This window comes from Microtus oregoni, unplaced genomic scaffold, assembly GCF_018167655.1.
Source record: "Microtus oregoni isolate MIOR12 unplaced genomic scaffold, Mior012 000012F_ref0000307, whole genome shotgun sequence".
Taxonomy (NCBI): Eukaryota; Metazoa; Chordata; class Mammalia; order Rodentia; family Cricetidae; genus Microtus; species Microtus oregoni.
Window position 1 is genome coordinate 1010741 of NW_024543071.1, and position 13480 is coordinate 1024220.

At 39.3% G+C, this 13480-nt stretch overlaps 1 protein-coding gene across 5 annotated transcripts in view; it reads left to right on the forward strand.

The window, feature by feature from the left end:
- Positions 1-285: 285 nt before the first annotated feature.
- Fam204a (family with sequence similarity 204 member A) overlaps positions 286-13480 on the forward strand; it is a 30103-nt gene continuing 16908 nt past the window's right edge. The window contains exons 1-7 of one of the 5 annotated variants that reach the window (XM_041662052.1): positions 307-348; positions 584-807; positions 2944-3080; positions 6006-6256; positions 6786-6873; positions 6996-7026; positions 7207-7306. In XM_041662052.1, coding sequence (XP_041517986.1) covers positions 6014-6256; positions 6786-6873; positions 6996-7026; positions 7207-7306 — 462 coding nt within the window. In that variant the 5' untranslated portion in view covers positions 307-348; positions 584-807; positions 2944-3080; positions 6006-6013. Of the gene's footprint in view, positions 349-471; positions 808-2943; positions 3081-6005; positions 6257-6785; positions 6874-6995; positions 7027-7206; positions 7307-13480 lie in introns of those variants that run through there. The other 4 variants (XM_041662053.1, XM_041662054.1, XM_041662051.1 and 1 more) reach the window with 4 other exon arrangements.

Below are 13480 nucleotides of genomic sequence, written 5' to 3' on the forward strand. Positions count from 1 at the left end.
AGTCAAGAAAGCGTCGAGGTCAGCACTTTCCTCAGCCAGATTCACCAGCGCAGGTAGAGTGAGGAAAGAACGAAACTTTTTCAAAAACAAAACCAAAAACCGAAAGTAAAACCCGCTGGGTCAAAAGAGAAAGACAGTGAGGAAAGAGCGGGGAAAAACAAAAACAAACAAACAAACAAAAAGAATAGCCTCCTCCTCCTTGCAGAAGAGCCTAGGCAGCTTGGCTGTTGCCTGGGCGACCACAGAGCCAGAACGGTCGCAGCCTATTGGCTGAGCCGTTTCAGCCAATGAGAAGGCACGGTGTTGCCGGGGTTCTAAGATGGCTGCCGAGCCCCTGTTTCCTGGCCGGTAAGTTAGGCTTCGCTAGGCTCGAGTTGGCGGCCGGCTTCGTGGCGGGCGGGTGGGCGGGCCTGTCGGGCTTGGGTTCTGGGCACGGAGGGCGGCGGAGGAGTCTGGGCAGCCGGGCCGCGCAGCTCCTCGGCGGGGACACCGGAGCGGGCCGGGAGAACTCGGCCGTGCCGGACGCTGCCCGGCCCCGAGTGGGCTCGTGAAGTGGCTACCGGGGGTCCCTGTCCCGTCCCAGGCCGAGCGAGGAGGAGCGGGCTCGTGGGTGCGCTCGGCTGTGTCGGGGAGAGCGGCTTCTGCTGATGAGTTCGGCGAGCCCCTCGGCGGCCCGGCGGGCATTCTGACACCGCTCCGCACCCCGAGGTGGCGCGACCCTCAGCGCCCCCAGTACCGCAGGGCTCCAGGTTGTCAGCGGGGAAGGCTGCACCGTTTTAGAGCCACCCTGGCGCGGTCTTGAACTTCGTAAGTGTTTGCACGGTGGCGAGCATTGCGTACAAGGTAGAGAGGCTCTGGGGGGCGGGGGAGGTAGTTTCCGTGTCCTGTCTGTAAACAAACATTGTCTTGGTTCAAACTCACCCACTCTAGGAAAGGAACAACAAAAAGAAATACCGCTAAGTAAATAGTGTATGTGAAATAAATTCGAACTCAGGCCCGCTTGTTTTCTTTCTGTGGTGTTTTGAGAAAAAAGAACACATTTTCTAGCAATAAATAAGACCTTTACATTAATGTTGATCTTTTAAGCCCAAAAGTACGTAAATTAACTAATTCCAAAGTTCATGAGCTAATTAAGTACTTTATTATGATATTGCAGATTAGACTGTGGTGTTATAATTATTTCACAAATAAGATTAAATTTATATGTCCGTGATTATTTAAAATTGAAGACACAATTTGTGATAAAACATGGTCATTTGATGATATTGCAGTTTAAATTCTGGCATATTAGAGACAGGAAATGCTTATCCATTGAGATGTTCAAATTTTTATCTTGGTTATTGCTTGTTAGTAGTTGGGTGGTCTAGAAAATACATTTCTGGTGTTTCTACGTGTGATTCTCAGTATGTTACTTGCTGTGATATCTTGCCTGGTTTTTCATATGTAAAAAGTGCAGAAAAATTATTAGTAAATTTTAGCAGTCTTATAATTACAGCCTAGAGTCATTGTTTTGGCCTGTCTCCCAAATCTTTGTCCCAAGAATACATCGCTAACTTTGCCCTCTAAAAGTCCATAATTGACTCCACTTTTGTAAAATAAGTGGATCTCAGTGATTTAGGGCAGATATTAAAGGGTTGGTGTTAATTTCTAATGAGTGTCGTGATGAGGATCAATGCCTGCCTCTTGGTTTGTGTGCCATGTGGGACATAGCATGCTTTGATTTTTTCGCTACTGCTTTGTGTCTTTTGTTGTAACTGGGTGTCCTGTCCCTTTTCAGTGGCCTGGGTGCACAGCCTCTAAAAGCTGGTAACCTTGACTGGGTTGTGAGTTGAGGAGAGAAACTGCATTTACTGACAACACGTCATGATGTAAACTAAACTACATTCACATCAAAGAGCGAGGCTGTTCTGGGTATCTGGGACACTGTCAGTATTAAGACAGTAAACATTTCAAAGGTGTGAGACATCTCCGTGGTAACTGATCACACTCTCACTTCAAAGCTTAGTTAGGATGGGGACCAAGGCAAAAGCTGCTTAGGCTGGAAGTCATCTGAGTTTCAAGCGTATTCTTGCTCTTGTAACTAGCGGTCTCCAGGTCTGACACAAGCTAGAACTTCTGTTACTGAGATTTGGTATCGCTATGGTTTCTGTATTTTGGGAGATGATATTTACTAAACCTTTTTTCATATTTTATAAAAATTAAGTTGTATAGTCAACATCTCTGGTTACAATAGAAGGATAACGCTTCATTGGATTTAAGTTTTCTTACCTAGTGGTAGATTATGCTGTGCTACCAGGAGGAAAATAAATAATTTTGATTTAAAAAAAATACTGATAATTAGCTTAGTGAGTTCCAGTGCATTCATTATAAAACTTTGTAAAAAAAAAAAAGAAAGAAAAAAAGAAAAAGAAAAGAAACAAACCCACAGATTACCAGCCGCCAAACCACTTGTTTTAAATGCATTGTTTTCAGCCAGTGTGTGTTCAGTATGGCTATGGTTGTTTTTTGAGGGTGAAAGAAAGCCCTTTTTATTTAGACTTGGAACAGTGCAGAAATGCATCAGGTCATAGCAAATGATGTCTGCCCAGAACTAAAAGATGTGTCTCATTTTGTACACAAAATGGTTTGTAGGATGGAATAAACCATAACTGCAGTGGTGATGAGTATATGGAATGAAGGTGATGTTTGAAACCTTACAGAAAAGGGGAGTTGTAGCTCATTTACATCTTCCTTGAGACTATCATGATTAAATTAAATATTAGTGAGTTATAGGCTAAAAATTGAAAGCTTACAAAATAATTCATTGGCTGTGCTATGGGCCTGGCTGTAATCTACATAGAAGAATTTGCTTTCTTTCTGTTTGTCTGTTATTCTACATCTTTTGAGATTGGACGAGTGAATTTTCTCAGAGACTAATTTAGGATTTTCTCCCTTAAAATAAAGATATATATCCTGAAAGGAATGAAAGAGACACTTCAAAGAAATAAAGAATCTCCCTTCAAAGAAGCCCAGCAGGAGTAGCAGGCGGCCAGGGAACCATATGAGTGACACACAGTGAAGGAAGCAGCCTCTCCATATTGGTAGGTTTACATTGGGCTGCTGCTTTAAGGGATGGCTCCATTTTGCAGACTCTTTTTTCCAGCAGTTACCTGGGTTTATCAGCAGAAACCTGAATCTCCTTTACGTCTGTTTATGTTTTCTTTTTGTTTTGTGCCGCCTCCCAATATCACAGTTAACTGATGTGTGGCTTAAGATTTTTAAGTAGTAAATTTAAAAAATATACTTCATTTGAATTTTTTGTTTTGAATTTGGAGGTTCTTTTAACTTTTCTTCTTTCTTCAGGTACATTTAATATACTATCAAGCTAGGAAAATACCATATTGAGGACAATTTTGGAAGCCATATGAGCAGTAGATAAAGTAATTTTGAAAAAGGTCAAAGAGCCATGAAAACTGGATAGTTGTCTGAAAACTGACAAGGAAAACCATAACTTCTGTAGGGTAACTGAGACTGCTCTCTGTACGGAAGCACATGTGAGTGCCCAGCATGTAGATTGTGAAACTCCCGACATACTGAAACAGAGCTCTGCTTGTAGGGGCACATGCTTTCTAAGTGCAGGCTGAGTGACATTTCCTTGCCATGGGGTTAGCCTTGCTCTGTGAAGCTCCAGAGCCTGTCGTCTTTTGTGTGCTTCTGTTCCCAGACTCTTACAGAATGTCTAGCATGCAATAGAAAATGCCATGGGTGTACTTTCTATAGTAGACACCCACGCATTCTTTAAAAAATGTCTGAAATTTGTTACCGTTTCAGTACCCTTTTACAGATAATGAGCATAAAGATGTTTTGGAGGCTGTTACTACTCCATTCGCCCTAGTGGCCTATTTTACCGAATATCTCAAGAATCCCTTTATTTCAACTTTTAAAATATACACACGAAGTTCAGGAGTAGATGCAGGTTTTATAAGGCTGAACACATATAACTTGGGTCTTTACTTGGAGTTGAATGTAAATTCTGGATAGAAAATTATACATAATGGTTAGAGAAGACCTTTATAAATAAAGCATATTAATATGTGAGTTCCATTAATGTTCTGGTAATCTGCCTCTTGTTTTATTGCCCTGTTCAGAAGCCAAATACCAGGCTTATTTTTAGAAGCTTCGTGTCAGGCTATGGAGATCAGGGAGGAACATGATTTATAACAGCTGATAAATGAAGCACCACAAATATCAGAAAATTTAGAGGTATCTTACGGGCCCTACTATCCATATTAGGAATGATAAAATGCATTTCATGGCCACAGAAATAATAGCGAGAGCCAATGCACATTTGTATTTTGATGCATGGTTCAAGGTTATTTTTTTAGAAAAAAAAGATTTTCACCACCAAACATTCACTGAGCCCCTAGAACCTCCTGAACTGAATGCTCCTGAGTGTTGTATCTCATTTAATCCTCAAGATAATCAGTGTGATTATCTTATCCTGTGCTTAGGTGAAGAAACCGAGGGTCAGAGTTGTTAAGTGATGTTCTTCTGCCTAAGTGGAACTGGAGTCAGGAGTCTAGTTGGGGTTCTCTTAAAAAGCCAAGAGAGTGTTTCAGAAAATCAAGTACTGGTAAACCTGGCCTAAAAAATGTACAAACACAAACCCTTTTCTTTAAATCTGAGAGGAGGTCCTTACATGAAAGCAGACGTATGTAATTGAGATTAATGCAAAGATCCCTGATACCTGGGACCTGAAAAGAATGCGGTTGGTTTTCTTCCTAGAGTAATTTTAAAATAGGACAGGACTTTCAGCAAGGCAGCTTTCTGTTCTACTGGTCCTTCTGAGTGACGACGAATCTTGAGAGATGTAACTGTTTTTGGATTCATTTGTATGAAAAAATGGTCTGTGCTATGGAAATGAAATTTTCATAATCTTGGGAATGATTACACTAATTCTAAAAGTCATTTTCATGAAACTTAATGATTATACTAATGGCTATAACAGATATTGTTGAATACTGTACTGAGATTTTGTTTCCCAAGTACATAGTATTATTATTCAGAAAAGCAGAATGCTTGTTAGGTTTTAGAATTACATTTCATTTGGTTTATTTCAGCAGTGTAAAATTTAAAACTAGGGTATCTTTTCCACCTACCACACCTTTTATTTACTAGTAACTTTTTACACTTATTCTGTGTGTGGATGTGCTTGCATACACACAGGTGGAGGTCAGAGACATCTTACAGGTGTTGTTTTTCACCTACCATGTACAGGTGAACTCAGGTCATGGGGTTTGGCAGCAAATGCCTTTACTTGCTGAGCCATCTTGCTGCCCATTCTACTGCACCCTTTAAACATATGTATGCAACTTAAAGTTTTTTTTCTTTGTCAGCCTGATTCTTAGACAATAAGCCTTTTGAAAGTTAAATGTGCTTCATATAGATGATGCGTCCACCCATTTTGTTCGTTAATGAGTACAACGTGAAGCACGGTATTTTAAGCCTTAAGCTGGCTGTGATGTTTCATACGTGTATATATAGTCACTGCACTTAGGAGCTGAAGCAGGAGGATCTTTAGGAGTTTAAGGCCAGCCTGGGCTCCAGAGTAAGGCGCTGTCTCAATAAAAGAATGACAAAATAAAATTTTAAAAAGTACGTTGTTTTAAATTCCTGCAGAGTGTTTTGTTAAGTGTGTGACATTCTTGAGTGGTGTGTGCTTTACTGTTACTGTTTCAGTTAAGCGGAATAACCCACACTTTAGAGAATCAATATTCTGCTTTGTCTGAAGGTGTATGTTGTAACATACTTAAACTGTTAGATAATTTTAAACTTTTTTTTCCGACTTATCACAACTGATTTTAGCTATTTTATATGGAGGGTTCATCTCATTTTAGATTTTAAAGTTTAAATTGACTGTTCCTCAGTCATTGGTAGATATACTGGTCTCCTGGGATATCTGTTAGTGGTTTTAAAATAGTTTCTGTGGGTACTATTTGAAGTAATTTTTCCCTTTCTCCTTCTAGAAGAAAAGATGTGGAGTGGGCTGTTACCTCCTGGGCTAAATGAAAGCGATGTTGAGTCAGATTCTGAAGATGAAGCCACACTAGAGAATCCAGAACTTACAGAATTTAATTTACAGGAAGATGGAAAGACTGACAACAATAGCAAGCCAAGAATGTCAGATTTCCCAGCAGGCAAGCCAAAACCGGAAACAGCGGCTGATGCAAATGCATATGAGAAGTGTCCTTCTGGAATTCCCTTGAACGTGTGGAACGTAGGTTTTCTTATTATTGTCAGGAAAGTGCGTGTTTCCAGAATTCCCTGAACATATGGAGTGTAGGCTTCCTCTGTGTTCGGAAAGTGTGTGTGTGTGTCCTCCGTGGCTGTGCTGTGTCAGAGCATGTTGTGATGGAGCAGATAGCAGGGGGCTCATAATAGTTGCTGCTCATTTAGCCGTTTGGATACTCTGATTCTAGTTTTAGTTTACATAAGTAGAAGAAGGAAAATGTCATAGGATTATCTGCTCTACTTTGCCTAGCATGGCAAATGAATTTCTTTCTTTTTTTTCTTCATTTAATTATAAATCATTTAGTGTCATTCTCTGTTATCAAATAGCTTGTGTTAAAAGCAGTGAATATTCCAATTCACCTGAGTTGTGAGGACTGGAGTATGTATCCCAAGAGCAAATTCCTTAGTTGGTGACTTTAGAAATGGCAGAACATAAGGATTTTACTTAACACATTTTACATGTTAAAATGTATGTCTTTAACACACACCCATACTATTTTTTTCTTTTTATATAGAAATTCCAAGAATTGCATAAAAGACATTCTGAACAGAAAAATTCAACATCAAGATTCAGACAGAAAAAAAGAAAACGCTCCAAAAAAGGTGTTTATTTTTAAATTTAGATTGTTAGTTGTACTAACTCTAAATTGACTAGTTGGGATAATTTCTTAAAACATGATTTTGAAATAATAGCTGAATAATTAAATATTCTAAATTCATTTTAGGCAAATTGAAGAATGAAAAAGAATCCCACAGGTGGGTGGAATTTAAACTAGTTACTATTCAGCAGTGTTGTGGAACTTTCTTGATTGCTGTACTACTTACCTTGATAATGATTAAACATGAAAAGTAGTCATTGAAGTGTAATTATTGCAACTAGTTAAAAATAGTCAAAGCAAAAAGAGTCATAATTTGTCTTAATTTATCGTCTTGCAGTGAACAGTCCTCAAGTGAAACACAGTGGAAGGAGCTTACTCAGTACTTTGGAGCCAATGATAGATTTGAACCGCCGGTTAAACAGAAAAAAGTTGAGAAAGTAAGATCCATCTTCTTATTTATCTATAATTCCATCGTATATTAGCCAGCAGGATGTATTTGCTGTTAACCTTGCCTAAGATACTAGTTCATTAATTATATAATTAGAAACTGTGTTCGAAAAAGATGCTTGATAAACAAGTGGATACCTAGTTTAAAACTCTTCAGAAGAGTAAGTTGTGAAAATATCATTGTGAGGGCCTCACTCTTTTTGCCTTGGGTGAAGAAAGCTGTTCTTGCAAGAGGCCCTTTCACTGAGACCTGAAGGGTGGTGAAAGGCAGTGTACATAAATAATGCTCACTGGGAGGCTACGTGAAGGTGAAGACCCTAAAGGAGGGGTTAATGGAGAACTTTGCGGGTTTTGGTGAGAAGGTTAGGCTGGCTGGAATGGAGTCAGTGAGGAAGAGTGTAGCTCAAGACTCACGATAATCTTACAGAACTGCCGGGGAGCAGGTAGGAAATGGACTTTATTTACAGTGCACTTGGATTTTAAGAGAGTGATGGGATCTAAGTTAAGTTAAAGATTCCCTGTCTGTTGGCATGGAGAACAGATGGTGATGTAGCAAAAATAATGAGAAAACAGCAGACTAGGCACAGGATAATGGGCTGTTGACTGACAGTGGTATTGATGAAGATGGAAAAAATGTGTGAGTGCTTTCATGTTTTAATGTGAAGGTAGAATTGTCATGTTTTTCCTTAAGTGAGTTAGAAAGTTGAGAAAAATCAGGAAGAGAAAAGATTGAGAGTAGACCTATTCGCAATTCTGTTTGGGGCATAAGTGTTAATCAGAATACAAGAAAAGAGTAAATAATTGCTTAGTATGAGGTGGGGGCTCAGAGCAGTGTCTGAGCCTGAGGTATTATTTATAGTTGTTACTCTTTAGAATTAGAAAAGGCCTTGAAGGAATAACGCACATATTCATGGTGGGGGTGGCCAGTGGTGTTGGGAGAGTCTAAGATAATGAGAATCCTGTGTTCCGAGGTGGGGTTAGAGGCCTGTGGGAGCAAGTGGGACCTATGTGTCTTGTGCTTGCTTTAAGGAGATACCTTTACATGGGTTACTGCTGAGTACTATGTACCTAAAGACCTTTGCTGTTTTCTGATTGGTTGGTATTTCTCATAAAAAACCTTTCATATTAAATCCTTAATTAGGTGGTGATATTTCACTGAGAAGATTGTAAATTAAGGACCTTTCACAACAAATTTTGTATGTGTTATGTTTGGAGTTTTGTTCTGTTTGAGATGAGAGGTCTGGTTATGTTGCCCAGGTTGATCAAGTGATCCTATGGATTCAGTCTATGACTGGGATCATAGTCACAGCATCCTTCATGTGGCTTTTTCTAATTCCAAAATAGTCCCTATTACACCAGGTACTTGGCCCTGGGTTCATTTTCTGCACGTACTACTGAGCAGTAACCTTTAAGCAGATACAGAAATAATACATTTCCCACAAAGCCCAGTGGTAGAGTTGCAAGTAAAATCAGAGTCATAAAACATTGTGTTGGTGCTTTTGGGGGGGTTCACTGTGATAGGTAGTGCATTTCTGGACACGTTTTTGTCATGATCTTGACTCTTGTGGTTCATGTGTGCAGGGAGCAGTCATGTGACATTGACTTAAGTTGCTCTTGACTGCCAAATCTGCCCTGAAGCTGGGAGGAAGACTTTGTTAACTGCCCTGAGCCATGAGGCGTCTCTGGTAGACCTGCTGTGGAGTCCCAGCCACTGACTGGATGAGCTGTTGAATGACCCTTTCATAGGAGTCGCCTAGGACCGTCAGAAAACACAGATATTTTACATTATAATTCATAACAGTAGCAAATTTTCAGTTATGAAGTAGCAATGAAAATAATTTTATGGTTGGGGGTCACCACAACATGAAGAACTGTATAAGAGTTGTAGCATTGGGAAGGTTGAGAACCACTGGACTAGATCCTTCAGTGCATGAATGATTAAGTATTAGTTTAATTATTTTTTTTAAACATGTGAACTAAATTGCCTTTGATTTTTCAGTTATTTGCAATATTTACTATCTTCCATATTGGTATTGGCTTCAAAGTATCTAATTGATAAGAGACATTAAAGTCATGAAATTAATTTTGTAAACATTCTAAAAAGCAGAGATTAAGAGATTTTTTTTTACAACTTACTAGAATCCTGTTGTTACCCTATTGTTTGAAGTTGTACCGTCTAAATATTGGCTAGATACTTTTAGCTCTTACGAAGTTACAAGGGTTGTTCATAGTATCGTTTGAAGAACTCCATCTTGAGACCTAGCACCTTGTCTCACCATGCATTACATGCATCCTAGAGAAACCAGAACAGCAGTTTAAAGTGTGAACTCTATTGAAGAGAAATTGCTGTGAGCCTGACTAGTCACAGGTGCATTCATTTGGAAAGTTTGGGCTTTTTTCCTGCAGATACTGCCCTGCATGAATGGTGAGGAAAGTTATGGGTTGTCCAATCAAGGAAACTGTTGTTGGCCAGACTTATATTTTGCCAGCATTTATTAGTCTACAAGTAAATGTAAGCATGAAAGGAAAGAAAGGGTTTAGTAAAGCTGAGTTATTTCAGCTTCTCTTGGGAGTATAACTGCATGCCGGCAGTTCTGCACTCACTTTGTAGGGTTAAGACAGCCCCTTTAGGGGGCGGGGTTTGCCTCGGGGGGGGGGGGGGGAATGCCTACAGATAAATGGGCGCGAGGGAGGTGGCTCCGCCCTTTCCTTCCTACCTCTTGTGCCACAAGGGAACTTCGGTTCTGTAAGTTTATCATTAAAGTGGTAAATATTCTTTAATATCTGTATTGCATTTATTTACGCCGGTACATCACTTTCTCGGTTGGGATCATGGTTTTTACATGATGCTGCTTTTGCTGTCCTGCCGAGGTCGTACTGTGAGTCCAGCAAAGCAAATAAACTTTAAAAAGGAAAAGCAAAATGTCCACATTGGAGACATCGTGATAAAAGCTATAAATAACTTTAAGTCCAGCAGATAGTTAGGGATCTGGTAGCACTGTGTAGACGTGTGGTGCAGTGTAAACAAATATGGATTTCCAGTCTATCATTTTATTCTCTGGAGCAGAGGCTGATCTGTCTCAATATCAGAAAGTCTTTTTATTTTGTTTTCGCTCAATCCTCAAGAACAGTAAAGCAAAACAAAACTTCTTAATCTTATGACTATCACCCCCGCCTTGGAGTCCTGCCAAGCAAAAACTGGCTTAACCCAGAATGTCTATCACAACACTGCTGTCACCTGCCTGCCAGACAGTGCAGAGAGGCTTGCATTTTTTAAAATATAGTCTTCCTAATGTTCAACACTGTTTTAAGGTGTTCATTGTATTAAACGCAGATATCATTGTGTTTCTGGCAGCAGTTAATGGGGCTTGTTAGTAATTCTGTAATTATAACATAATTATTTTTAATCTATGTGGGAATTTCTTCAAAATAAATTTTGCCCTTTAGTTTTACTATAAATATCTCAAGTATTCTATAGTTGACTCAGTTTTATTAGGTAGCTGTCATTATTGAAGTAGTAGTCCTGGGTATGTCAAATGGATACTTTTGGTATGAAAACTACAGGTACTTTTATTATTTTTTAGAATCACTGTCCTTGATGTTTGTATAAAGTTGTTCAACTGTTACTGCATAGAATATCTTTTTCACACTTGTTCTTTCTGTGATAGAGTACTTTTTCCACCTAGACCTTATGTGGAACTCTAGTATATAGATCACATCAAAACCTGACTGCCTTGACTATGTTGGGAGGGAGATAACAATCATGGTGTTTTCTTATCCCCATAGTGATCTCTGTAGGGAGGGCCAGTGTTAGTCTTCTGATATATTTGCATTAAAAAACAAACAGCAGGTAGGTTTAAAGTCTTACTTTAAACTTTTTTTGGTTGTCAGTCTAAATTTTTCTAAAGTAATAGATAAATTTAGTTTTTAATTTCTCTGAATTCTGTATGATTTATGTATAATATTTAACTTATGTTTATATTCAAATGTTGTTCCCTCCTCTTCTTTATGGAGAAATTGCCTCATTTTGCTCCTAGAGATTTAAATTATATCATAATTAAGCAAATTCCCAAAAATAATTTATTTTATCATGCTTTAAAGATTGAATATATTATCCAAATAAACATTTAGCATTGAGATTTGTGGAGAAATATATTGTGATGCTGTTGGCCTTAAAGAGCTTTAGTCACAGAGATATCTTATATGCGCATGTGGGTTGAGCCCCTGACGTCAAGTGCCCATGAAGTCCTCACACCTGTTTGTTGTGCCATCTTGACAACTGTAGGACAGCTTTATTGATTAGACGTCAATTGTTGTCTTACGGGAACCTGTTATATAGGTGCCCTCAGGTAAAATACCCACTTGTGGGTAAATTGCCATTCCTCTGTATACCTGCTCTCTGAGATAAGTCTCACTTGAGTAAAAAGTGTGAAGAGTGTACCAAGGCACTGTTGCTGTCAATATTACCCTTCAGCTCCAGTTGGTCTTCTGTGTGGAAGATCCTGTGTAAATCAGAAGCTACATTGGGACCTGTCTGAAAAATCTTAAAAAGCTTGGATACTTAAATCTTGTTTGATGAGACAATTTACTGACCCAGAGTCAAGTTTTTGATACTTTTATCTGAGCCCCCAAAGAAGTGTGATGAGGTGTGTAACCTGTCCTGGAAGTCACCTGATGTTAGAGATAGAGGAACCAGTAACACCACTGGGTGATTACTGTAATCTAAATATTAGCTAAATAGTTCACATGTATTTTCTTGACCCTCATCATCATTTTGTAATGAGCACAGCTTTATATTTACTTGACATTAACGAAAGAACTTCTGCCATAGAAGTTTAGAGACCCTCCCCAGATTGCTCAACTCTTGGGTGGAAATTCTAGTTCATTTGACTTTCTCAGCAGAGTTTTTGGCAGAATGATATTTTCTTATGTTGAAGGGAGTGTTTATAATACAAGAATTTTGAATGTCTCTAAATACAAAATTTTTATAGCTAGGCATCTTACATAGATTATGCCTGTAAACTCAGGACTCTGGAGGTTGAGGCATGAGAAGTGCCATAAGCTCCCAGACCGCCTGGGTACAGCGTGAGATCCTGTCTCAATGAAATTGAAAAGAAGAAAAAGACAAAAGTACTGTATGAAAGAAGAAAACAAACTCACTGTGTAGACCAGGCTGGCCTTGAACTCACAGAGATCTGCCAGCCTCTTGCTATCCTTTGCTGGGATTAAAGGCATGTGCCACCATGACCTTCAAGGACCCTGAACTTCTGATCCTTCTGTATTCACCTCCCAAATGCTGGGATTACAAGTGTGTGTCATCACTACTCCAGATTTAGTGCAGTGCTAGGGATTAAACCCAGGGTTTCCTGTATTCTAGGCAATACTACTAAGGGATGTTCCTATTCTGGTTTAATTTTAAAGTGAAACTTAACCTTATGTTTAAGCTCAGCAGTTCATAGGAGTTTTCCTTTCCCTTGGTGACATTCAGTGCTGAGCTGTAGCTCTGTGTACCAGAGGGACATTAACAAGTTGATTCAGTAGAATGGTTCAATAGGTGGAGGTAATTCGAGTCTAAGAATCTTTGGGTTACTCTGGGCACTGTATACAGAAGGCAACGCCCAGCCTTTCCAATCTCAAGAGCCTAGGGTAGTGGAAGGGAGCACAGCTGCTGTGCATCACAAACATGTCTGAAGAGAGGATCAGTGGACAGGTTCCTAAGGTGAAAGAGTGGAGCTTGTCTAGGTGATTGTTTGGGTAATACTGAATTGAGGTATCTGGTTACCTCAGTCCTTGTGATAAAAGAAAATTGAATTTGATATTAATGTTTACTTCATCTGTCTCAGAGGCATTTTGAGGAAATCTCTTGTTCTGCAAAGTGAGTATAGGCTGTTGTTTTAGCATTTTGTAAATAAATAGCTTCATTTCCATTATAGATTAAATATGAAGTTCTAAATGGAGAATATAAACTTCTAATTGTACTACACTCTGGGAGCTCAAGATAAAGATACCCTTGAGCCCAGAAGAAATACAGAAGCCAGAAGTATCAAATCCTCTGGAACCCGATGCTGGTACTGGAGTCTGAACTGTGGTCCACTGAATGGCAGCAGTATTCCTTTCTGCTGAGCCATTGGTCTCTAGCTCCAAGAAATACATTTTTATTTGTT